Source organism: Lepisosteus oculatus, chromosome 4, assembly GCF_040954835.1.
Source record: "Lepisosteus oculatus isolate fLepOcu1 chromosome 4, fLepOcu1.hap2, whole genome shotgun sequence".
Lineage (NCBI taxonomy): Eukaryota > Metazoa > Chordata > Actinopteri > Semionotiformes > Lepisosteidae > Lepisosteus > Lepisosteus oculatus.
The window spans coordinates 18,001,055-18,027,608 of record NC_090699.1 but is presented as its reverse complement, the minus strand read 5'-3'; the positions used below and the strand labels follow the sequence as shown (position 1 = coordinate 18,027,608).

The following is a 26,554-nucleotide window of genomic DNA, read 5'->3' as shown; positions in this document are numbered from 1 at the left end:
GACCGGAGGAGCGCAATGAAGACGGGTTCGTGTTTTAAGTTAAAGCTTCGATGCGGACACAACAAAACGCAGACGGCGTATTTTAAAGGCAATAGAACCGCGGAGGGCACAGCACTTTAAACTCAGCTTCAGAAATAGCTGAGCAAGTGAATGTAGTATATCTACATGACCGAACTGATTGCAGGAAACTAGCCCCGTTCAAATAGGAAATAATTATTTTACAGTTCCTTTATTCCATTGGTAAGGGCTCCACTGTAAACCACTGTTACAATTTTCTGAAGAAATAAAAGCAGTTTCAGAGCAAACGCAGCAATAGCTGTCTAGTAATTGCTAAAGAAAATGTGCTAAAGAAAGGCGCAACTTCCCTCTTTCCATCATTGTCATCATTGTAAATCTGAAATGTGTAATTTGTGCATCCCAGCAGAAACTGCCTATTTCTCTTTCTTACTTTGCCTGGGCTTTTTAAGTGAGTTGAAAAACAGTCATCTGCATCACTTTCTTTTCATTTGCCGTTATTTAGTTCACGTTAACAGAGTAGTTACTGAGGAGCATGCAGTCAGCTTGGGATCTAGGAAGAGGACCATCACCTTACCCTCACTGTGGAGAAGAACCCACAAAACCTCCAAAAAGGAAAAATGTGTTATTTATATTATAATAATGTCCACTCAAAGTAAATACAAAACAATATTATGACACAAAAACTAAACATAAAAAGACCAACATAATGAAAGTGATTACCTAACTACCTATTCAGCGGACTGCTTCATAAGAGGATCTTTTTTTTTCTTCTTCAAGATGAAATTATGCCAGGAACAAGAAACATATTTAGGTCGAAGAGGGTTGCCAAGCCGACCTGTCATCAGGCTCTTTTTGATGCCATCATATTGTCTGCTAACTTGTCAATCTTGCTGAAAGCTCCCTGCCAAACTAAAACTCCTGGTAGAGAAGTTGAGAATACAAAATGGAAGCAACTGACATGCACGTTCTTGCGGCTCAGTTTAAAATAAAGCCAGATGAAACCTGCACCTTGATGTATTTTAAGACACAGTTTAAAAAAGCGACGAAAACAGAAATGTGTACTGCAGGCTGCGAATGTTACAGTACCGCGTGACGCTTTGCATTTCTTTTTTATTTTCTGTTCTTTCCCTTCTGTATGGTCCCATGCGGGAAGCTATGAAACAGTCACCTGGAATACTCCTCAGTTCCAGACACACAAATTTCATTTCAATCCTGATTTAGCAGAGCTGCGAGACAACAGGATGTTACAGGGAAAAGGGCTGATGGTTCCTTTGAGTACGTTAATAAGGATGGTACACACACAGTGCACAATGACAATATATTCATTGACACTCGGTGAGCTTCATGTCTACAGGAGGCTGCTTTCACCATGATAAGCTAAGCTACAGTCAAGATCCGCCAGGCTTGCTCACAGTTCATCTGAACATACAATAAGAGCATCAGATTACAAGCAAGAGGAGGCATTTGACTCATCTGGGAGGTTAGGCAGTTAGTAACTAGTTCATAGTCAGAATAGTCTCACTGAACTGCATGTCAGTAAACTGTGATCACAACCTTTGGCCTTGACCCTACCTTTTCACCAGAAAATGGACGCGTTAAATCTGTATTGCAGCTGAAATGGAAAATGTGGTCTTTTTCTTTGTAGTTGGGTAGATTTGAAAGGAGCAAACTATTTCCTTGCCTACTTCAAGACAAAAGTGAACAAATATAGTAAAATAAGTAAACTACCTGGTTCTAAGACGTGTACCTAATGTGAACCCAAACGTTTTAAAAATATCCGAAGGGTGACATTTTAACAACACAAAAGTATTTGAACGAAACATAATGAACTGTTGAAAGATGGGGGGCCTGATGAGATCAAGAATGAGCTACTTCTGCTCGCTCCGTGAAAACAACAGGAGGATACTTATCATTGAATATAAGCAGTGCAGCACTTTTCTTCTCTTTTTTATACAGTAAGCATTTAGGATTACTGATATATTACTTTCATAACAGCATCCAGACTGTATTTTCTAAAAAAAACCCAACAGAATAGCAGAAGCGTATGAAGAGTCCTCTGGGCAGTACGATTAAGAAAAAATACTGCGTGCATAACTTCCGAATACAAGCAGTAATAAGATAAACGATAGGTTAGCAAGACGGCTGATATGATTTCTAGCAAACTGGCTACAAAAGTATAAGTAGAGGTATTTATCACAAACATGGGTCCCCTGATAGATGAGCTAATGTATTACCTTTGTATTACTGTAATATTTGTCTGATAGGTTCCTTGCTGAGTGAAGTTTACACCTCAGGCATGTTCTCCACTGCTGGGCAGCTGTACAGATGGATCCCTGAAGGAAAGGGCCTCCTCTCTGGCTGTCTTTAAGTTTATCTTGAACCAGGGGCTGCAGGCAGTCTGGATCTTGTGGGATTTACTTCAGCCTTGAGGGTGCGTGTCAGATAAGTCAGCCAGCCATTCATCAGCTGAAAGAAAGGCTGCAGCGCTGACTGGTAAAACACAGAGAGGCCTGGGTTCAGTCCTGCTTCACTCTGGATATCAACCATCTCCCTGAGGGGCCAAACTGATTCAGATTCACCAGATTATTTCCCATGTGTTTCATGTTGGGGTTTTTTTTTGCTTTAATGGGTTTTTAACATATTTACACAAATAATTTTCATAAATACAGAAAACAGTGTACTTAATGTTTTCCTTTGCTGATGCCAGAATAATCAATGTTTTCCAGAATGGGATTTCTACTCCTGGTGCATTCTGGGAATTCAGACATAAGAGCTTCAGGGCCTCCTTGGAAATAATAAGGGCGGTGTGGTTCCAGGGTATGAATTAACGTTATCAAGGCTCATCATATTTGACATGGGGCACTGCGGTGTTCACAGTTCCTGTAAAACCCCTAGCTATATACTGCACAGTGCATACCTAACTATACGAGTGCACAGAATATCTTGTTTAAAAAAGAAAATATCTGAAAGCAAACCCAGATATGTTCTTATGTGTGTTCAATTTTTTATTTGCAGTGCTAACACCTGTCAGCTGACTGACTTGTTGTTCCCAATGGCTTATAAAAAAATCATGACTGTAGGGTTTAGAATCAACAGTCACATCAATAAAATTCATTGTGGGTTTCATGGAACATTAGCTGTATTTCTGTATTCTTAAAGAAGCCGTGACTTCTAACACTTCATCATAGATACACAAAAAAAAACAACAAGCAATACTGGTATTACCTAGAAAATAAAAAATGGCCTGTTCTTATTCCCTATAATGCATGAGTAACATATCAATCCTGGTCCTGAGGGGCCTGTTTGTCTGCAGGTTTATTAGATCTTTTTTAAAGCAGCAGCACCTGTAGAGGTGGGAGAATGTGGTTAACTGTTCCAATTAAGCCGATAACAAGTTGATTTAGGTACTTAAGAGCTGATATGGAATAAAAACCACAAACCATACCATCCCTTCAGAACCATAATCAGACAACCCTATTCTATTTAAAGCTTCAAAGTTCCAAAAAAGATTCCAGTTTCCATTTAACACTTTATACTATGAGATTTGAAAGGGGAAAACATATTTTTTCTTTGCATTTTAAATGTTTTCAGAATTATCCACAAATGATGCATCCTTCACTGCTACTACTGCAAAGACCTGGATTATGGCTCAGCACTTTTCAGATCCCTCTTTGGTAAAGAGGAGTTCCTGCACGTTTTCTCATCAGCTCAGTTTTAACGATCTATATCAGCTCATTATGGACCTAATTGGAACAATTTAACAACTTCAGGAGCTGCTGCTTTGAAAAGATCCAGAACACCTGCAGACACACCTTCCCCCTAGGACCGGACTTGGACAACCTGTTATAATTAATAATTATTGGTTTATGGACTTCAGAGAATAAGTGAAGAACTGTGGACTGATACCACTCTAACTGTATTAATAATTTTTAGCCCTGGGACTCAGAGAGTACTAGCAGCAGCTTCTATTTTTTATTAAGCATACTTATGCTCAGTTTTAACTAATCAGCTCTATTATTGATGTCACTCCTGTGAGCTCATTGTATTTTCAAGCAATGGTAATTATTTCAAATCATGAGTTCTAGGAAAAATGTTATGTACTTAAAAATTATTGGCACAGGATGGCTTAATGTTGAATTCTTTCAAAGTAATTTAAGTCAATTATCTGCACACACTCTGCTCGATTTCAATGCGCTGGCTCCAGCTGCACTTGACCTTATGCATATGAGGTCTTCAACGAATTAAAGTAAGGTGTCTTCCTCTGATTGGATTAAATTTACATCCTGCCTGTGTGTGACAATACCGGTTGAATACAAATGTCTCCATCTGCTACTGCTGCCCATCTCTGCAAAGCTTTTTTCTCCCAACACTGGTGGACTCAGCAGGAGCCAGGTGTCATACCAGAGCTTTCAGGCTGAAGGTCAGCAGATCTTGGTCACAGAGACCAGCTGAACCTCTCAGCTGGCCAATATAAGGCAAGAAAGAAATCCTGGTAATTATTACAATTGTGAGAACAGAGAGGGAAGAGAGGGTACTGTATTTGAACAGCCATGTGTTTTGAACAACGAGACATGTGACTTTACAAAGTCACTGGAATTGAAAAGGTGCATGTAATGCTGTCAAAGTTCTTTTGGAGAGGACTGAGGAAGATGGGAAGTCATGAATTCCACCATCAAATACACTCCAAATGCCACAAAGGTCTGTTTTTCTTTACCGGGAAAAGCCCGCATGACACACATTGTCCACAAACCATCGGACAAACTGAATGACTGTGGATTGATCTGCAAATCCCAGAGTCATACAGATCCTCAGGGCTTTCATTTTAACTACAGTCCCTATGTCATCCCCATAGATCACACAAAGGCACAAATACACATTGCACATCATTCACAGTACATCAACAGAGGAAAGCAATAGTGCAATAGCAAACGTCTGACTTTAGTAAAATGCAGTATTATTGTTGCTAGATAATGTGAATTAGCTAATTACCAGCATTTTCTGATGTCAGGTTGTTTCAGTCATTAAATGGCTAAGATTTGTGAACATGGATATATTAGATTAATAAGTTATATCATAAGTTATGTGTTTCTGTGTGCAATTATTCATATTCTTATTAAGAAGAAGAATATTTCACAAGATTATTGTACCATGGTTGAATACCTCAAGTGTATTAACTATACAGACGTTTTTTCCATTGGTGTAGTTATAGATAATGATAAAATGTTGTCAATCCATAGACTGGGCCAGTCAGTGTCACTCTTCCCTCTGGGACAGAATGTCCAGACCAAGCAAATGTATGGTGACAGGGGACTGGTGCTGTGGGGGGAGATGAGAAGTTAAAAATCCAGGAGAAAACAACCCTGGTCCTCCGTGCAATGTTTGTCTCCGTTTTTTATTGTAACACAGATCTTAAAGAAGAATCAATCCAATTAAGTGCATACAAAGTCAAATCAGATGTGTTTTCCAGGTCTTAATTAGGAGCTGATTGAAAGGTGCCTCTAAGATCTGCAGAAACCCAGCAGTCAAAGACCTGGGTCGCCCACCCTGTCTTAAGCTCTTGACTTAAACTTAAACTCTGACTACTTGGTTATTAAAGATCCCAAGGCGCTCCTCATGGAAATCTATTTCAGGCTTGTACAGTATAGCCTCGCTAAGTTTCTCTCTTAAATCAATTAGCGAAGCCATTTCTTACTTCTCCAGCTGATCTGCTGTGCAGTGAGCCTGCTGGTGCAGAATGGCACCTATATCACCCAGGTGGGGGCTGCTCCAGGGGTGGATGACGTGGGACACAGCCTATATGAAAAGCACTTTTGCAAGTTATTATTATACTTATCACCACAGTAAAAGATATGTCACTGCCACATAGTCATGCAAACTTAATTTCTGCATGATGCAAAAGTGAGACAAATGACTGGGTATATGGTATATTTTTTCCAGCAATAAAAAAAAACATTACTTTGAAAGCTCTATATTTGCTGAAGTCTGAAAACAAGCGGAATTGCAGAAATTGTACCTAAGCGTGGCCTGTGACAGATCTGGGCTCTCAGGCATTTCAAGCAATTGAAGTTTTGAATCTAACATACTGGAGTGGCAGTGCCAGTCGAGGGATTAAAAGCCAGGAGACTCATTGGTTCCAACCCTCAGTCTCAGCCAGTAATTGTTTTTGAAGAAATGGCATTTGTCTTTTGCACTTTGCAAAAGGTGTCAATGCCTATCATATTAATGGTTTCACAACATCAAGATTGCCCTCCAGCACCTTATTTGAAGTTTGAGTACTGTCACTGAGTGCATGATTCCATAAAATTGAAATTTGTATTTATTTGCATACAACGTTAACAAAAAAAAAACGTCGAAGTGATTTGAAAGTCAAGCATCCTCTGGGCCTGTCGCTCAGCTGTGATTTCATGTCGGCACATATCTTACCAATGCAGAGGTGGGTACTCAGAAAGACGGGCAGAATAACAAATTATTTTAAGCCTTTGAGTTACGCTGTGCTGCAGTTCTGTCATTCCCTGACTGAAATGTTAGCTATTCACAGAATTAAATATATGTGCAATTTTCTTTTTGGGGTACTTTCACAAAAATGGTACTGACTATGTCACCAGTAACCAGGAAGCAAACAATTGCATTTTTTACAGATTTACACAGATTAAGAAAAAAATGGAACAGTCATAAATTAAGAGGAAATACATTCTAGTAAAAAGCTCAAATGTAAGAGTAAAGCTCAGGTTGCGGACATCAATTTTAAGCCTTTTTATTAGACTGTAACAATTTGTCATATAACAAGTCATGACTTGTCACTTGCCTGAAAAAATCTCAACCTTTCTAATGCATCACGCTAAATCTGGTAGTAAGATCAATCATCCCTTTCTCCTCCTCCATGCTCCATTCCAGAGTAATTACCATCATGTCAGATTCTTCTGTCCAGATTGTTCTGACCGCACGAGCTAGTGTTTTGACTTTTAAGTGATGTCTACTAGACAACATTGCTAATTGAAAGTACTTCAGCAAATGAATCAGTCAAACAAATGTTGCCGTACTGTATGAGACTGTACTGCACGCATAAACAGAAATGATTCCTTTGACCCATGTAGGATTGAAGGTGTTGAAACACTGTCCCTGCCCACCCCAAGCAAACTGGAAAGGTCTTTAAACATAAACCGCGGCACTCACACGAAATCTGTGTCTGCTGTGGATAACTTTGCAAGGGAGACAACAGCACCTCGTACAGACAGGTGTGTCCAGTGTACCGAATATACCCCTGCATATAACAGAGATCTCAGCTGCCCAGACTGGGGGACCTCTCCTTTAGCTCAGCTGGCAAGTTCCCTGTTGCGTGACGCCGGAGACCCGGGTTCGCGCCCAGGCAGTGAGGGAGGAACTGGCAGAGCAGAAGCGGCAAGGGCGGGGACCCCAAGAACTGTTACCCCAGCAAAACAACACTATTCCTACTTTAACATCTTTCAGTCTGGAAAACTGTATGTAATATAATGGTTTTTCAGACTAAATGAAAGACTAAAATATAACTATGAGTCTCAAGTACAGCAGCAAAGGCCAACTACTTTATACAGCATTTTAAGCATAGTAGTTAGTGAACAACACCATTTTTGTTTAAAAAGGATACAGAGCTGGCAATGCATGAGTTCATAGCTTGCTGCATTGATTGCTGCAAAGCTTCAGTTACTGGACTGGAGTGCTTTATACTCACAATATATTCTATTGAGCTGTGATTAGTTCTATACAGTATAATGATGTTGCCTTTGCGCTAATAGAGTGATCCAAAAGCAAAGCCGAAATGTATTATACGGATTGATTAAAGGGTATGCACATGTCCTAGGGGAATCTGTGTGATATGCATGCAAGGTTTACAGCTGCACTCAGAAACAGATCCCTTCCTGTCAACAAGGCCAGACAAGGCTGCTGTAACTTAAAATCTAAATACCAGCGCTGCACTATTTCCTAGGCAATACTGCCACCCTCAGTAGAAAGCTTGTATAACACTTAGTGCACGCGAAACCCACTAATCTTTCATCTTTAAGCTTCTTGTGTTGGTTCTGACAACCTAGAATATTCGTAATTTACCAAATATTTTGTGGCACCCATCTCCATGGGCCCAGAGTTACTATGAACGGAATTTTCCCATGATCATGTAATCACGTTACCCGTGATTTCTTAACTATGTTTTAAGACAGAAATCCTGACTTTTAACAGTTGGAAGGGTCTTAAAAATGTTAGTCTCATACCACTGCAAATTATGTTTTACTCTTGGTAATTCAAAACGAATTGTCATCATGATAGCTGACAGCTCTTGTGCTTGTTAGAGCACCAACAAAAATTAAAACCGGTGTAAGATAAGCTCAACTTTGCTTTTAAAAAAAGTTCATTACAAAGAGGTGTCTCCATGTTAAGCTTTTAAATAACTGTGCATTTCATATCATCAGCTGGTGGTATTTTTAAAAGAAGTGGAATTTTTGGACAGCAGCGAGAACCTTTGAGAATGATTTTGAATTTGTGCCTGTGTGGCACAGTGACAGCCCCGAGTTACACAAAACAGGAGCAGGCAAGCGAGAGCTAGGTGAAGACATAGAAGAGAGAGCAAGGCGCATCCTTTCGTTTGTTAACAGACATAAGAAGCAGCTCCGGGACTGGGTCCTGTCTATACAACGTGCTAGGAAACAGTAGGTACTTGGCACAAATAGCAGAAACAATTAGTGTCAAGCGAAAAGCCCCAAGCTGCCGTGGGAGAGGATGAGAAAATACGGCTTCATATTCCAAGTGCGAATACCTTCGCCGAGATTTCTGTTTAAGGCACTGTTCCTAATGACTCTGTAGAAATTTGTTTTGCAAATCCAAGTTACGATTCGTGTCATCGGTGGCGCATCAATGAAAGGGTTTTGTTTTGTACATTTGAAATTGGGGATTGACAGAATGAGTGCTCCTTTCTTTGATATATGTCTTAACGCTTTTTGCCTCTTACCCTAGTGTGTTTATTGCTAAACAATCAGGAGGAATTATTGCAAAGACTTTAAACAAGAGAAACGCAAAAACAAGTGTTTAGGCAGAAACGTCCACACTTCTGTACCTATATATATATTATACTTCATCACGTATATTCAGGTATAGTTACACTTGCATATTCTTGACAGTCACTGAAATAATTATTTCAAATCTGTCAAAACTTACCTGCAGGGTTGTAGCTGTTGTGTTTATGGAGAAAAATACTTCTAAACTCTATTGTGTTGTTAGTGCAACCGCTGTGTCTACCAAACAACAGCGGCCTCATTTGCTAAATTGCTTAATTGGCCTCTATCATACGCTTTTTCTGTTATTATTTAAAATATATATTATTGAATGTTTCATCAGAAAGTAAATGTTCGGTGCAACATATCCAAACGCATAGGCGCGTTATCATTTTCCAAATTGCATACACCACAAACTTACAGAACAGTTCGGTAAAAGAGAAGACGTCATTCAGTTTACAAGAACTTGTGTGGCTTATCTTACAATACGTGCAACACCCAAACTTCTGTTCGGAACTAATCACATCAAGACTTGTTTCATTCAATGCACAACACAATCTAACACAGCTATCGTGCTCAGAAGAGCCCAGAGTTTTTATCAATGTCTTGACTTCGCTCCCTGCCCTAGTGGAGATGTTAGTGATAGTAAATATCTTGACACGCATGAACGTTTAATGTGATTTAGCAAGAGGTGCTCGCTGGGTAAGGAAATAAAAAAATAAATATTATGATTTATGTAATGTTACAGGTTACATAAAGCGTCTCTGTGTAAAACCTTAACAGATGGTATAACATTTCCAATTTTATGGTGCCAGTAACAAATACGGAATACATTGGGAAATGAAACGGGAACTGAATCATAAGAATGGATACTATGATGTACAGTAACTGTCTTTTTATTGTGAGCTACAAAGGCACAAAGCTCTCTTTAAAAACACAGACTGAAAAAATTATAACGATTTTTCTCCAATACATTCTACGTGCTATCAGAAATAAACTAGTGATAATACGAGGTTTAAAGTCAACGCATTAAGAAAATTGTTAAATATACACTAGAGAGCGCCAGAGCACTTTATTGGAAAAAACATGAACTCTACCAACACTTAATTCCGGTGAGTTTAACATAAAGTACGAGGGAGGATTACGTTCAGGCAGTTCATCTTAATCGTAGACAATGTAACAAACTATTACACAATGTATCATTAAGGGATACACATTTGTTACTGTAAAGACTTCCATACAACTGTAAAAAAATAAAAAAAAACTATATTTTGATGCGTTTTATTTTCTTTCAAAGAATCGCCTTCGTCCTGTCCTAGGTTACTCGCTAACGTTGTTTGCACGGCTCTCTCCGCCTGAACGGAGCTCAGGACTGATGCGTAGCAGACAGTCTCTGCAGCGTTACTGTCTCGTTCTCATCTCGCGAGAGGCCGGTGTTACACGAGCAGCACGAGGCTGTGTGTTGTCCTGCTGGACCGCTGTCACATCAGGGGGAGCCCACAGGTGGGGTCCCGGGGCTTGATCAGTGTAGCCGATGTAGCCCTGCAGTCAGGCTGTCATCAACTTGTGCAACAAGTGTTTCTCTGTAGTAAATAGACACTCCTGACCAGGCCACCACAACTGGTCCTCTCCATTGATCTTGGCCAGGAATCGGGACAAGCGATTTAACAGCGATATAAAATATAAGCACAGTCACAAACAAGAGGAAGCTGGTCCACCCCTCCAGCCCATCTGAGGTTCTCTGCCAGCTGCATCTTGTAAGAAGCTTCAAGACCATGGCTAGTCAGCTCATTCCCGATGGTGTAAAGAAGTGCCTCCTGTTCTTTGGGTTTAAAGGCACCTTTTCATAGTTTTCTCTTCTTTTGAGTCCTTTGGCTGTTGTTTCTGAAGAAGTTCACTGTGCCGCCTTTGACAGTACCTTTGAGGATTTTGACGAGTTGAATCAGGTCCCCATGATTCTTCTCTGTATGTCCTCTGTTCAAGACTCAAAAGGGTTAATTCTTCTAGGTTGTTAGTATAAGGATATTTCTTTGAAACCAGGAATGTACTTGATTGTTCTTCTCTGGACTAGTTACAGAGAAACAATAGCTTTTTGTAATATGATGACCAAACATTCCTTGATTTTAATGCTATTATTTAAACTTTATACTCTAAAACACTTGGGAGGGATGAGGGCAGCCGGAATAAATGAGCAACATCACAACACAACACAACTAATCCTGACGTAATTTCGCAGTTTCCCATGTACAGCACACGTCACTCTCTCCACTTCCTCGCTCATTTAGCATCCCTCGTCCGCCCCTTCTCCTACCCTACAGTAGGTCACCTTTTCACCAGGCACGGTAGTCCTAGCAACCCCTTCTCATGACCAGGAGGTTGTGTCACAGTCGTCCTCCCTCCTCTAGAGGGCGCTCCTACCCTTTTGTGTTCCTAGTGTTTTTCGTATCACCTCTGTCTCCGCAGCTCGGGGTTCAGCTTTGGAAGATGGAAGCCTGGAAACCCGCCTATAACTGGGCTCAGGAGTCTTTTTTTTTTAAAAAAAATGTATTAAACGTACTGTATAAAGAATTTACAAATACAACTACAACTAGAGGATCAAAAACGGGTACAAGAGAAAAAACACAAACAAAAAAAAATTAACCGCCAGAGGTAATGAAGTAAATTATGTGATCAAATTCTATTTTTTAAATATTGTAACGCAACGGGGCTCCGGCGGGCGCCCTTGCCGCATTAGGTCGGCCCCTGCACCGTCCGGGGCTCGAACCCGGGACTTCCGCGTCTCTCTGCAGCGACCTAGCCCCGTGAGCCAAAGAGAGATCTCTCCACAGCCCAGTAGCTGTGGTCCTGCTATCACAGGGAAGGGCGGTGACGTCACCTGCTCTGGTACGCCGGCTCTTACACAGTACCTGTCGGCCGTAAGCGTTACACTCTCCCCCGCTTAAATCGCAGTCCCCAGCGAAGGGCTATCCCGCCCCGCTTCTGACACCAATGTAACGCAACGGGGCTCCGGCGGGCGCCCTTGCCGCATTAGGTCGGCCCCTGCACCGTCCGGGGCTCGAACCCGGGACTTCCGCGTCTCTCTGCAGCGACCTAGCCCCGTGAGCCAAAGAGAGATCTCTCCACAGCCCAGTAGCTGTGGTCCTGCTATCACAGGGAAGGGCGGTGACGTCACCTGCTCTGGTACGCCGGCTCTTACACAGTACCTGTCGGCCGTAAGCGTTACAATATCATATGTTTTCCTTGCTTTATTATTTCTCAATTTTTATAGAATTTAAATAGTGTTTCAGCTCCACCTACAAAAGTACTAAAAAGGGGAGTATGATTAGACCATTTTGATTTATGAATGTGAAATTTACCCAGAATGACTAATAAATTTACTATAAATAAATGCTCTTTTTCCAAATTTTCTATTAAACAGTACAATAAAATATCAAAATCCTTAAATCTAAAAAACACCTTTAACTGCCTGCAAACAAAACTCTGCAAGTCCATCCAAAACAACTTTACAACCCAACACCTAACAGATAAATGCACCAAAGATTCCCTTTCATCCCGACAAAAAACACACAGATCATCGTGCTCATGCTTAAATTTAGAGAGCACTAATTTAACTGGATAAAAGTTATGAACAATTTTAAACGATATCTCTTTAACTTTATTTGTAATACAATCATCTATCAGGAGTTGTCCAAACTAACCTCCAGTTTATATTGTAACGCCATACGGCCACCATTGGTTGTGAGAGCCGGCTTACCAGAGCGGTGACGTCACCGCCCTTCCCTGTGGATAGCAGGGACTGCAGCGGCTGGGCTGATGGGAGATCTCCCTTTGGCTCAAGAGGCTGGGTCCCTGTTGAGTGATGCTGGAGGCCTGGGTTCAAGTCCCTGATGGTGGTGGGGCTGACCTGATGTGGCAGCAGTGAGGGTGCCCATGTGAACCCTGGAGCACTACAGTGTTTTCAAACATTGCATTCCAAAAAGATAAACAAGAAGGGATAAGATGGGGTTTACGAAGATTCCTTATATGAGTATTGTTACATTTCTTATCCTATATTTCCACGCCATCCAAGAATAAATCAGTTGTAAGACCAGAAAGGAAGTCAGTCCAACCGGGCTCAGGAGTAGCGCGAGGACATATCTTCATCATGGCGCCCTGACCACTGTGCCCAGGGCTCGGAGCACCTTGCTCCGTTATAGTTTTAACCTTCTATGTTCCTGGATTCCTATTTTCCTGTTCGTTTGGATGGCTCTCCCGGTACCGGGACCCTGGACTGTGCCTGATTTTCCCCTATTGGACTTCCTCCTGGGTTAGTTTGCTCTTGTTTCCCCTGAACACCAGATCACTGTCTACACCGTCCCCTGTTCGTCATCCTGTCCAAATTTCCCATTTGGTATCTATAGTGTATATATTGCTATCTTCTTGTGAAAAGTCATCTGCAAAGGCTTGAATCACTTGCGAATCAAACTTTCTGAATTTTATTTGCTACGCCTACAACATTATTCCTCCTATTGTGGTATGAGTTACGAACTAGATTAATTTAATAACTACAGTATTCCAGGAGACCATTGGTATACATTTGGAAAAGGTCCTTATAGGGGAAAATGGTCCTAATACCAATCCCTGTTGAACTTTGCTAATTACAGTATATCATCCCAGTCATAACATTCACCCATAATCTGCAATTCCTGTTTTCTATCCTTTAACCAATTCTCAACCCACAACGACACATTTCCATCAATTCGTACCACCTTTAGTTTGAGAATTAATCTTTTAGAAGGATTCTTTATCAAAAGCAACTCAGAACTGGCAACCCACTGAAACTCTGGAGGTGTGAGCCTGGTCAGTACCTGGATGGGAGACCTCCTAGGAAACACTAAGGTTTCTGCTGGAAGTGGTGTTAGTAGGGCCAGTAGGGGCGCTCACCTTGCAGTCTGTGTGGGTCCTAATGCCCCAGTATAGTGATGGGGACACTATACTGTAAAAAGGCACTGTCCTTCGGATGAGATGTAAAATCAACATCCTGACTCTCTGTGGTCATTAAAACATTCCAGGTTGTGTCCTACCCAAATTTCCCATTATGCACTATGGCTGCTGTTGCTTCATCAACAATGAGAGTCCCCATTACCTGTAATGCTCTTTGAGTGTCCAAAAAACGCTATATAAGCATAAACATTATTATTAAAATCTTAATATACCATCTCATGTATTCTTAATGATGGGCTGTGTTTGGATGTAATATCTTGGCATTTAGAACTGCCTCTCTTTATTTTCGCCACACTCTCCACTCAAATATTTTTTTTTCCAATTCCTTATTCAATAATAAGTTTTTGTAAAGGTGACTGGAAAATGTCAAGGTTTTTACGATCAATTAATCAAAGCGAATTTTAATCAAAATCCATAATTCGTACACTTTATTTTGCTGCAAAATAAATGTATAAATACTGTATAAAATGCGTAAATAAATGTCAGGAATGCGTAAAATGGTAATGTTTTGTTTGATAGGGTAATAACTGTGATATTGTCCGTCTGGATTTCTAACCACAGTGGTTTCTTTGTCGACACACCTTGAACTTGAACTTGAACTTTGAACTTTATTGCCATATGTAACCGGTACTGGTACAATGGAATTCTTACTTACAGAAAGTCTCTCGTTTGTAAAACAAGTGTAAAAAAACAAAACAAAGTGCAAACAGTGCATCAAGACAATGTACAAACAAACAATAGACAATGTGCAAGTAAACATGCAGACAGTTTGAATGTAAACAATACAGACGTGTAAACAATGACTGGAGACGTACAATAAATAAATTACAATGAGGTAGATGGTGATGGTGTAGGTGTGGTCCGAGGGGGATGGCTAAATGTGTTCGCCAGTCTCACTGCTTGTGGATAGAAGCTATTGAAGAATCTAGTGGTAAGTGTCCGTATGCTCTTATATCTCTTGCCTGAGGGCAGTGGGGTGAAGAGCTCATGCCCGGGGTGGTGACTGTCCTCTGTGATGGCCAGAATTCTACCACGGCTAGAGCTGTTTAATCTCGGTGAGACCGCAGCCGATGATCTTCTGGGCCATATTGACCATTCTCTGCAGTGCCTTTTTTTCTCGCGAAGAGGTGTTGCCATACCACACGGTGATCCCGTTGGTGAGGACGCTCTCGATAGTACAGCGGTAGAAGTTTACCAACACATGTATTGGCATCCCCCATCGCTTAAGGCACCTCAAGAAATAAAGGCGCTGCTGAGCCTTCTTCATGATAGAGTCAGTGTGCACAGTCCAGGTTAGATCTTTAGAGATGTGAATTCCCAAAAACCTAAAGCTGGTGACTGTTTCCACTTCCGTTCCATCAATACTGAGTGGGCTGTGAGTGTGTGGCCTGTGTCTCCGAAAGTCCACTATTAGCTCTTTCGTTTTCTTTATGTTCAAGTCCAGGTTATTGCTATGACACCACCTAAGCAGCTGTACAACTTCATCCCTGTAAGTGGACTCGTCATCATCACTGATCAGTCCTATTATAGTGGTGTCATCGGCAAACTTAATGATGCGGTTGTTGCTGTGTCTTGCTGTGCAGTCGTGAGTAAATAGGGAGTACAACCTTGGACTCAGACAGCAGCCTTGTGGGGTTCCAGTGCTCAGGGTAAGTGGTGATGTTTTATTGCCTATCCGCACCACCTGTAGGTGTCGTAAATCTTAGGCTTCGTTTTTGTCACCTTGCGGAATATTGGTAATGATACTGAGTTTTGTTTTCTAACCAAATTTCAAATTGATTTTGTTTTTTTGTTAAACTAATTGTATTTTGGAAACGTTTTAAACAAGATAAAAAATATTGCAAATTGCACATGTTTTTGGCGGTGTCGAGTATTTTGTGCTAGTAAAGTGAATGTGGAGCATTAACAGTTAACGGAAAATTACTGCTCAGCTCCAACTCCAACCCCACTGCCATTTTCTGCAGCCAATATAAATACGTTATACGGGGTGTGATCTGCTGACTCACCGTTACTGTACAGTTTTTAAACCATAAGTATTTACCGCCTCGGATCAACTTTATAACTCAGTCAGCGTGCGGAATAGACATGGCATCGGATGGTAAGAAACTGTGAACTACCGTATTTTACAGAGAAGATAATTTAACTCGAGTCGGCATGGCGTAAATAGTCAAATAACTGGGAAAGACGCAGATCTAGTCTTGTACGACAAAAGACAAGGAGACCTGAATTATTTTTAAATACACAGAACGAATATGGAAATTAGAATGGTGAAAAACGTGATTTAGGAATGAGGTGTTTTCAAACTACAGTTTTGATATGTATACGTATAAACGAAGACCGCATCACTTGAAATGTTTCACGTACTTTTATTACAGTATTGTAATACCAATATCATTAGCTATTTGTGTACAGTCAAATATAGATTAACGTACATTAACTTTATAGCTGATTATATTGCAATTATGCGAGTACGAAATGTGTGTCTGTCTGTCCGGGTATTTAAAACAATCTACCGATTGAATTCGCTCCGTTTGTTGCCATTTCTACAATGTGTCGTATATTTTCGATTATAAGTGTGGGAGCTCCAATGCAGTTTCTTCCTGTTTGAAATTTCACAGGAAGAATATACAAAGGATTGTGGTACTCGAGACAAGGAAGCGCGAGTATAAGCGTGTTATTTCCGGGGTGGTACTGAGTAGTTTTTGTCCTTATAAAAATGTCGTTTTATAGCGTGCCCAAAGAGGCAATCGTCAGCGCAGCGGCCGTGGGCGCCGTGTTTGCCGTGGGATTGTATATCGGTGAGTGAAGTTGGGTGCAATGTGCGGTGTGATCTGTTCCCATTGCTGTAAGAAGGCAGTGAGACCTACAGTAAGTTGTACTCGCAGTCTGGACTGCGGATCACGTGAAAGCCTAGTCGTGTGACACTGTCTGATCCTACAATGAGGGGAGCTCTGTCCTCCAGACGTGCTGCCGTTAGCCTTACAATTCATTGTGCGAAATAACGACGAAGAAACATTTAATCGTGAGCGGGTAGGAGCTGGGGAACAAAGTCATCCTGTAGAGGATTTTAAAAATCGAAAATTAAAATGCATTTTTTTTGTTGTTGTTAATAGAGGCCACAGACCTGCAGAGGTTATGCATATTTTAATGTTATCAGTCCACCTCTCATTTAGATTATGTATGTCCTTGGCAAACAAATGAAAGGCAATGTCTTTGGTCGGAGGTGGGTTGTCACCGCCTGGCGATTACGGGTCGATACTTGTCGAGCTCCGTTTCTGCCCCCCTCGTGTCCGCTAGTTCTCATTCCAGCTGAGTTTTGTTTGGCTCAACAAGCTCTGAAACCGACCTGCTTATTTGTATTTTTACTTCCTTCTCAGTTTTTAAAAAGCTGTCAGTGAGCATGAAACCTTGGCCAGATGCAACGTTAAGTGATTGACAGTCAGCATTGTTTAGAAAGTTGTTTGAGACCAAGTATGTGTAGTGAAAAGTGTGAACCTTATTTCATCCATCCATTCTGTAACTGCTTTGTTCGATACAGGATTGTGGGAGAGCCCCTGCCAGTCGCTGCAAGCAGCGGGCGCAAGGCAAGTCCCCAGTCCATCGCAGGGCACACACACAGACACTCACAACTGGGCCAGCACCCAGACAAAACCCACATAAACCCAAGGCCTCAGTCTTCCAGGGCAGCAGTGCTGACTGCTGTGCCAGCATGTTGCCTGTGTACCATACTGTACTTTTCATCCCTTATATTATCCAAGCCCATTATTTTGGCATGCCAAGGGTAGTCACAGTTTCAGTAGTTCTAGCATGGAGAAAAACACCTTTCAAATGTTTACTGCGTTGCCATTATTTCTTTGGGACCGTTCTGTGATGGAAGTATTTGAACATTGCATGCAAGAGACGAATATCATCCCACATGTTGCAAGGAACAGTATATGTCAAATAACAGGGTGGAAACAGAAAACGAGGTTTGATTAATATGTGTCTACAATCCCTAAAGGTTTGAAAACGTACAGTAAAATAGGAGCACAGAAGGAAAATGGAGCAAAATCTAATCCAAGCTTTAATATATGCTATCACTCTTGCTTCTTTTCCAAGGAAAACACGCATCCTCTCCCTTTTCCGGCACAGACATCTTTAAGAGTCATGTTGGAGCAAAAAACAATCCTTTGATGAAATATGTACTGGACCACTCTATGAGAGAGCACCCTGCACTGAAGAAACTTAGACTGGTAAGTCCAGCCACAGAGCACAATTCTGTAGACTCATAGCGATTAGTAGCAAAATGATTCATGCTTAAACCTTGTTTCCTCTTGTACAGTATAAAGATTTGTAACTAACTGAGGATAAAGCCAAATAACTTCCTGGAAGGTTTTGGAAAGATCAAGTCCTGAGTGAACCATGTTTGGTCAAAGACAACATACTTTTTTCCTCAGCAATATTGCTTTAAACCAGAAAACAAAAACTCATGAATGTGCTTTACTAAAAACATCAGAGGGGAGGTGCAGTCACAAATTAAACAGGAATAATAGCAGAAGGTAAAAAACACATTTAAATTAATAATCATCATGCCTTTTGCCAAGATTTAAAAAGATCTGTTTTTGTACCTTCAGATTCATTATTTTAGCTCTTTTTCTTTTATTCAGGTATATAGAATAAAAATATGACCTCTTTTTATTAAAAAAAAATAATTCTGTAGCATCATACAGCTTTTTTTCTGGGAGTGACATAGGAGTACTTTGCTCCATTGGTAGAACCCATCTCACGTGACCCGTAAAATGTCATTTAAGTTGCATGGACAGCTCCCTTTAACTATAGTATGTGTTTTATTAGGTACACTGTGCATGAAAAGAAACGTATCACCTGTAAGACCATGCCATTAGATAATACCCATCCACCTTTAACACAATGCACACCTTTTTACCTAACAAACCACTAATTACTCCCATCACCAATAATCTAATAATTAAATCATTGACACCTGGTGTGGTTATTTACAATAATCGAAGTTGTCTCTTTGGCAGCCTCTACTGCCACTTAGCACCACAGTGGCTGCTATTGTAGTTCCGTCTTAGGCTGACCTGCCACACTGCATCCATTTCACAAAGTCATTATCAAGAAAATGGCAGGTGCATTAAAGTTCTATCCAGCAGACATGACCTAGATTATTCAGGATAAAATAATGTTTTACACCAGGTTGCAGATGTTGTCTCATGGGATTCTGTCCCATTACTCTTGTGCAGGCTAGAGAATCTAATCTCTGGTCTCTGAGCCCTAAATTCAACACGGCTCATTCCAGCTCATCCGTCACCCACAGGGTTAGTCAAAATGCTGTCAACAACTTCGACAGTTTATTACAAATTCATCACGTGGCTTACTGTGACAAAAAAGGTTTCGAACGAAAGCTTAAATATCAAAGTTTCTAACAGTTACCTTACAACCCTCCTCCATCTGTGGAGGAGAAAACAAAACTTTGGTAAAATAATTGGCCTTTGTACTTGCAGACAACATTTTGACCAGCCCTGTACATGCGTGCAGGTAGTGCTCAGGTTCTTTTGATGTTCAGTAGGTTCCAAGTGCTGTCGTAAATGGTAATTAGAATGATTATAAAATATAATGTATTTCAGTGTATAAATTATTTCTTTACACAGATGAATTTCCAGATGTGCTCCTAACATGACTTTGCTACCTGAAGATGATGCAACAGTAGCATACGTTTTCAAGGTCATCTAGGAAATACTGATAGGATTCCTTTGCTCTTCTGTGTCCAGGTCAGGTCAGGTTCTGCACATCTCAAGGGATAACTAGAGATCTGAGATTTCCAGCAAGTGGAAAAACAACCAAAAGGGACATAAAAAATTATAGGAAAATGGCTACAAATATATTTATGGACATCACAAAACACAGTTTAAAAGACTTTTAAAAGGCTTTTTTTATCAATCCTTACTCAAAGGACTGGCCTTTTGTTACCTGTTTATGTGTGGTGCTTATATTTTGGTATGTCATTTTGAAATTGTGATTGATTTTTTTCATATTCTTGCAGAAAACACTTGAAGACCGTTTAAATTTTATTATGGTCGCTTGTGAGGAATCGCAGTTGATTGCCAACCTTACAAGACTCATTCAAGCCAAGAAAGCTATTGAAATAGGTAGGTATTATACAATACTATACAGTGATGTGAAAAAGTAAGCGCACTTCTATGGTTTTATATATTAAGACATATCTGACCCTCACCAAGTCCTAATAGTAGATAAATCTAACTTCATTTGAAAAATAACACACAAATTTTACTTTACTAATTATTTATTTAAAAAAAAACAGCCAATATTCTGTAGCCTTGTGTGGAAAAAGTAAGTGCACCATTACTGCTTCCATATCAGTTAAGAAGGTAATTAGAATCAGATACTGATAAACAAGTGCACATGATCAGGAAATGTTTCCATCTGAATAGACTATAATCTATAATCTATAATCTTTGTCACTTCGATTTGGAGCATCCAGGTTTATGGTGACACATCATGCCTAGGTCAAAAGATATCTGTGATGGTGTCAGAAAAAGAATCGTTTCTGCTCATCAGTCTGGGAAGGATTATAAAGCCATTTCCAAAAAAAACCATCATTTCACAGTGAGACAGATAATATACAAATGGAAAAAGCTCAAAACAGTTGCCTGTCTGCCCAGGAGTGGGCATTCCAGCAAATTCACCCCAAGATCAGATCACAAAGAACCCGAAAGCTCCATCCAGGGATCTACAAGCCTCTGTCAATACAGTAAATGCTAGAGTTCTTTATCCTACCATTAGGAAATGACTGAACAAGAATGTCTTTCTGAGAAACAGAACCAGGAGAAAACACTTTCTCTTCAAAAAGACCATTGCTGCATGGCTTAGGTTTGCAAAACAGCACCTGAATGAAACACAAAACGACTAAGAACAACGGCCTCTGGACAAATGTTCCCCAAGTGGAGTTGTTTGGCCATAATGCAAAATGACATGTGGTGATACGCAGGTATTTGGTTTCCGGCAAATAAGAACCTTATACGAACCATCAAGCATGATGGTGGCAGGGTGATGATTTGGGCCTGATCTGGAGCTGCGGGACCTGGACACCTCATCATTGAGTCCACCGTGAATTCCTCTCTATACCAGTGCCTTCTAGAAGAAAGTGCGAGACCATCTCTCCAACTGCTAAAGCTGAACCGGAGTTGGATCATGCAACAGGTGAATGATCTAAAACACGCCAGTAAATCTATAACAGAATGGGTTAAAAAGAAAAGAATCAGGGTTTTGGAATGGTCAAATCAAACCCTATTGAGATGCTGTGGCTGGCCCTAAAGAGAGCTGTGCATAAATGGCTGTGCACAAACAAATGCCGTCAAATATCACCGAGCTGAAGCAGTTCTGTAAGGAGGGCTGGGACAGAATTCCTTCCAGGTGACGTGACAGACTGAATCATAGGGTGCACTTACTTTTCCCCACAATTCTGCTGAATGTTAATTTGTTTTAATGTTTAATAAGTAATAACATAGTAAAATTTGCGTGTGTTATCTGTCACATGAGGTTAGATTTTTTTTACTGTTAGAACTTGGTGAGGACTAGACAAAAGTCAGATATTCCTTAATATATAAAACCATAGAAGAGGGTGTACTTTCCTTTTCACATCACTGTAGATGGTAGCGCTGTAGCACAGAATACATCTTCACTCAAGCTAACCCTGTATTATACAAACATTTAATCAAAGTCACCAAGATCTTCAGATTAATTATCAATCTAAAAATTAATCATTGATCAAAGAGCAGTAACCAATCGGACAACCTGCTTATTAACCATTAACCAACAGAGTCAACCTACAGTATAGTGCACATGGTAGAGATTATTTACACAGGAGAAACTACACTTAAACCAGTCTTGACCCTCTTGTCTGTGTCTGTTGTCTGTTTGTGGAGGTCCATAGTCACTGCATCCATTGGACCGGAGTTCTGTGTATAATAGTGGTCACCACTTTGCAAAAGTCCTGCTGTCAGTCCAGAGAAGAGCAACGGGGTACATCCCTAGGAACTGGAATGAACCTACTGTACACTTAACACTAACGTTACCTACACTGTGCTTAAGAAACCAAATCTTTTTAGTCTTGAGGGTTATGGGAGTATGGAACAAGCTACCCAGCCAAATGTTTGAAGCTAATACCTTGGCTACTTCTATGAAACAGCTAAATGAGATGATAAATAAATTATTCAGTTTCTAGTAACTGAATGAGCTAAATGGACCAAATGGCCTCATCTATGATCCTGTTTAGTTATAACCATCTCAAAGCCTTATCCCGTGAGTTTGTTCTAGCTCTTAATCTGAGGTCAGCTGATTCAGACCTCCAGGCCAGGCTCCAGTCGAGGATCGGCAGACTCTTTCGTGCTCAGTACCATGCTTACAAGACTCATGGCTCGAATCCATTAGAGACTTTGCAGCTGCTGACGTCTTCAAAACTTTCACAAAGAGTTTTTACTAAAGCCTTTTATCATGTCATTCAGTCTTACTCTAGGTTTCATTTAGACAGTTTTCGGGGCATGTATTTAATTGTGGCTGTGTTGCTTTCTGCTTTGTTGTACAAAGTAATACAATTTTATTTTGGGTAATTGCAATGACTCAGAATTCAAACCCCCGCCTCTGTGACTGTTGCTCTTCCAGGGGTGTACACCGGGTACAATGCTTTAAACTTTGCCCTGGCACTGCCAGAGGACGGCTGGGTTGTGGCCTGTGACATCTGCGAAGACTACGCCAACATAGGAAGGCCGTTCTGGAAAGAAGTAAGTCTTGCACGGTTTCTTATTGTTTCTCGGCAGGTTGTTCCCTGTTGCATGGGCAGGTGCTCTGTTGTGTTGTTTAATCTTTGCCCGTGGATTTGTGCTGGCAGGGACTGCCCTACCACTGCAGTACAGGGGGGAAGGGGGCTATCAGATTGGCTAAACAGTGGCAGTATTTGCTCAAGGAAAACTAGCGTGTCAGCAGCAGACCAGTGCATTGCCCTGACCTTGCAGGGACAAATGAAAATCGGTTCTAAAGTGTTCACTATAGGGAAGAACTTCCATTAGCCCGTGTCCAAAACGCAGAGCAGCTTGAAACACAAACCTATGTGCATTCTTTTTCCGATAAAATGTAGTCCACTGTTAAAAATGGATCAAATCAAATTTCCAGTATAAAATCTCTTATGTGAAATAAGTGTCAAAACTTAAAGTTAAATAATGAATACTGCCTGAGAATTTCAGCACTAGAGCAGTATCCGTTCAAATTATTTGAAGTTATCTTACAAGCCATTTAATTGTAGATGGGGATTATTAGGAGGCCGTGACTGCTAAAGGCCAGAGGGAAATTTGGCCAGGACAAAACCTTTCTATACCTGGCCACAGAAAACATTAACAAGTGTGCCATCACAGCATTGCTGCCTTGTGATTGCTAAATTGAAGGCACCCAGGCTATCTGTGAGTGAAATAAATCCAGTTTTCCTTGTGGAGGCTCTGTCTGAAGGAACAGCAGTTTTGGAAGGTGATTGGAGATTTGCTGTCGCACTGCGTTGGAGAGCACTGTATCACGACTTGTGAAAAGGCAGATCCATGTGTAAAAAGCATTTACCCTTACTGTTATGATAGATTTACTGCATCCTCTGAATCTGAAAGCTTCCTCCCAGCAAGGCTGACAACTGGATTTTGAGAAGCCCATTTATGGTCACCATTTGTTTTTAAGTTTTTTAGTTAAAGTGGTTGAAGCTTGCAAAATGAGTTTTGTTGCCCACACCTTTTCTCTGATCTTCGCCTTTACTGCTGAGTTTTGGACACCATTGTTTTTCTACTTCTGGAGTTTCCCTGTCAGCACAACCCGCCAGCGTGCGGGTTTCAGGGTGGAACTGCTCGTTGAGTTTTGACTTTTCTGTTTTTGGGGGGACGGCACTGCAAAACCATATTTTCATCTTGCAGGTGGATGAACATGGAGTACTAGAGATTTCAGTGTGATTGCAGAGAATTAATGCCTCAAGGATGAACTTCACCTTCTTGCAATGATTCATGCTTGCTGGGTGCACTTGTTTTAGGTGTTAACCCACCTTAGTTATAGTTAGAGTTTTCATAATATCGCTAATGACAGCTTAAGTACTTTGATATCCTTTGGCATAAGATGTAATATACACACACAAGGTATTATATTATTAATGTTGCTTTTTTGTTTGTGTTTATGCCATTACCCTGGGGAAATAAATCCCATGATGAATTGCCTGAAGAAAAGAGTTAAAGGTATTAAGTGCATGCTGTATGATCTGGAACCCTATTTTTCCCACAAGGATACAGACGTGGTTTCCCATTCCATTTGACTTGTAGTGTGGGCTCTGTGACCTCAGCTGTCTGCATATTGATTCTTACTAGGAGCACAGAGTGTGCCAGACAGTAAGGTGACCACTGGTGTGTCTCTGCCTGCTTCTGCTCAATGCCTCATTCTCTCACACCTCTGAGACCGAAAATCTGCCACTAACTCTGCCCTCACTGCACATTATTGCCAAGGCAGTTGGGAAAATTCTCCTTTTATGAAACGTCTTGTTTTCAGAACAGTGTAAATCAGTCTGTTTTACAGCTTTAAAATAGTCTTTAAATAGAGATTCTGAAGTGTAGCATGTTTCAGTCCTAAACAAACATGTTTTTTGTTATATTAGGCTCATCTGACTTTTGTGTTTCTCTTTCTGTTATTCCTCTAGGCTGGAGTTGAGCATAAAATTGATCTGAGGATACAGCCAGCCTTGAGAACTCTTGGTAATTCAACATTATGTTTACAACTTATACCGATCTTTTGAACTTACAGTAGATGTTGATGCCTCTTACAGTCAAGTTTCAAAGTTCAGTGAAATATTCTGATTGTTTTAAATTTGAAATGTGATCAGATTTGGTTGAGGAGCTGTGCTTACTGGCTTGCAGATTTATAGTGACGCCTTCTTAAAAATATGTACACTGTAAGAAGTCTTCATCTCTGAATTTACTACGGATGAAAGAGTGTCTAAAGGCATTACCAGCTTGATTCTTCCTCAGCTTTGCTTTTCTTTCTTCTGAATAGATGAGCTACTAGCTGCTGGCGAAGCTGAGTCCTATGACATTGCCTTCATCGACGCTGACAAGAAGAATTATGATGAGTATTACGAAAAGTGCCTGCTGCTTATTAGGAAAGGAGGAATCATAGCCATTGATAACGTGAGTACAGTGTTGTGCTTCAAATCTCTGTATCGCCACAAAGTTAATAAAACAGTCAAAGAACCTTCTGATTCTCTTGGAGCAAACATCTTCCTTTTGCTTGTTCCTAAGTGACGTATTTGCTTTTCCATCTGTTACGTCTGTTCAACTATTGTTTTCAAAATACACTAGCAGTAAAAGTACTTTACTTTTCTTTACTGTATAATCCATCTCTTGTGTTCACAAAATCATCTGGATCTCGGTTACCACAGCACAGATGAGCTGCATAAAATCAACACTGCAGACTGCATTGCCACTGAAATATTTATTTTCTCACAATGTAGGATGCGTGATCCATTTCAGTACTCTTGATCCTGATAACTGAACTGTAAGAAACAGAATTGGACATGAACCCTGTTGTTTAAGCACAACAGAAGTAGAAAGTGTGTAGACCAGGGGGGTCCAATCCTGCTCCTGGAGAGCTCCAGTCACGGTCTGAATATTCCAGACATTCTGACGCTAATGCAACAAGATCAGTCTTCTGCTCAGTACTCAGTATTAGCTCCCAGAGTCTTGTGCTGTCTGTATTGATGGCTGCAGGCTTGTCATGTGCTGTGCTGCATCTTTTTCTGCAGGCAGCAGGTGCCCTCAGGCATGTTGGAGATGTTACAGGATTTGAATAGCTTTGTGCAATTAACTCTGCTCAATGAAGGTTGCAGATTTAGGTCCCATATGACCTCTAAATGACTTTGTAGTTAAACAATTTGCGTAATAGGTCACATTGAAATTAATTGTAATTCTAACAGAACAGTTTTTCGAAGTTGGTGATTTAGAGGCGACTTATAAAACATGCTGGACTGGACTACAAGAGGGTTGGAGACCTCTGGGGATCCTCATCGGTCTCTATTACCGGAACATAGCCGTGGTGCTTTTGGTGGCCGTCGTCATGTCTTCTCCACAATCTCCAATCTTCCTTCTCTTGTCTTGCAGGTGCTGTGGAGTGGGAAGGTTGTGAATCCAGCAGAAGGCGATGTGGACACCCTGTGCATCGACCGACTGAACAAGAAGATTCACAAGGACGTCCGGGTGAACGTCAGCATGCTGACAGTGGGAGATGGACTGACGCTGGCATTCAAGCTGTAACTCACAGTGCAAGATAGCACACCCTCAGAGAGCACATGCAGTAAGGAACAAAGTGGTACTTCATTCCAGAGCTGCTGGGTCGCAGATCGTTATTAGGTTTTCTTCTTCTTCTTTACTACACAAAATACTGTATTTGCTGTCCCAGACAGAGTGTGGGTAGATGTTTATAATAAACAGGATTAGAATGGAGAA

At 40.8% G+C, this 26,554-nt stretch overlaps 1 protein-coding gene and 1 long non-coding RNA gene across 4 annotated transcripts; both read left to right on the top strand.

The window, feature by feature from the left end:
* On the top strand, positions 1-26,554 carry comtd1 (catechol-O-methyltransferase domain containing 1). Of its 3 annotated transcripts, none has more exons than XM_015346472.2 (7): positions 1-25; positions 18,120-18,253; positions 20,065-20,170; positions 22,704-22,822; positions 24,754-24,808; positions 25,107-25,240; positions 26,210-26,554. In XM_015346472.2, the coding sequence occupies exons 1-7, from the start codon at positions 16-18 to the stop codon at positions 26,360-26,362; spliced, it is 711 nt and encodes a 236-aa protein (XP_015201958.2). In that variant the 5' UTR covers positions 1-15; the 3' UTR covers positions 26,363-26,554. The 3 variants fall into 3 exon arrangements, with proteins under 3 accessions (XP_015201958.2, XP_015201957.2, XP_006630322.2); XM_015346471.2 differs by lacking the exon at positions 1-25 and adding an exon at positions 15,984-16,119; XM_006630259.3 differs by lacking the exon at positions 1-25 and adding an exon at positions 16,668-16,819.
* On the top strand, positions 18,368-19,792 carry LOC138238402 (uncharacterized). Its single transcript, XR_011189410.1, has 2 exons — positions 18,368-18,559; positions 19,673-19,792. It is a non-coding gene; the product is annotated as an uncharacterized lncRNA (long non-coding RNA).

Coding starts and splice junctions, on each gene's coding strand:
- comtd1 (XM_006630259.3), top strand. CDS start 16,738: ATGTCGTTTTATAGCGTGCCCAAAGAGGCAATCGTCAGCGCAGCGGCC. Junction 20,171..22,703: donor CAAGAAAGCTATTGAAATAG/GTAGGTATTATA, acceptor TTGCTCTTCCAG/GGGTGTACACCGGGTACAAT. Junction 22,823..24,753: donor GAAGGCCGTTCTGGAAAGAA/GTAAGTCTTGCA, acceptor TTATTCCTCTAG/GCTGGAGTTGAGCATAAAAT.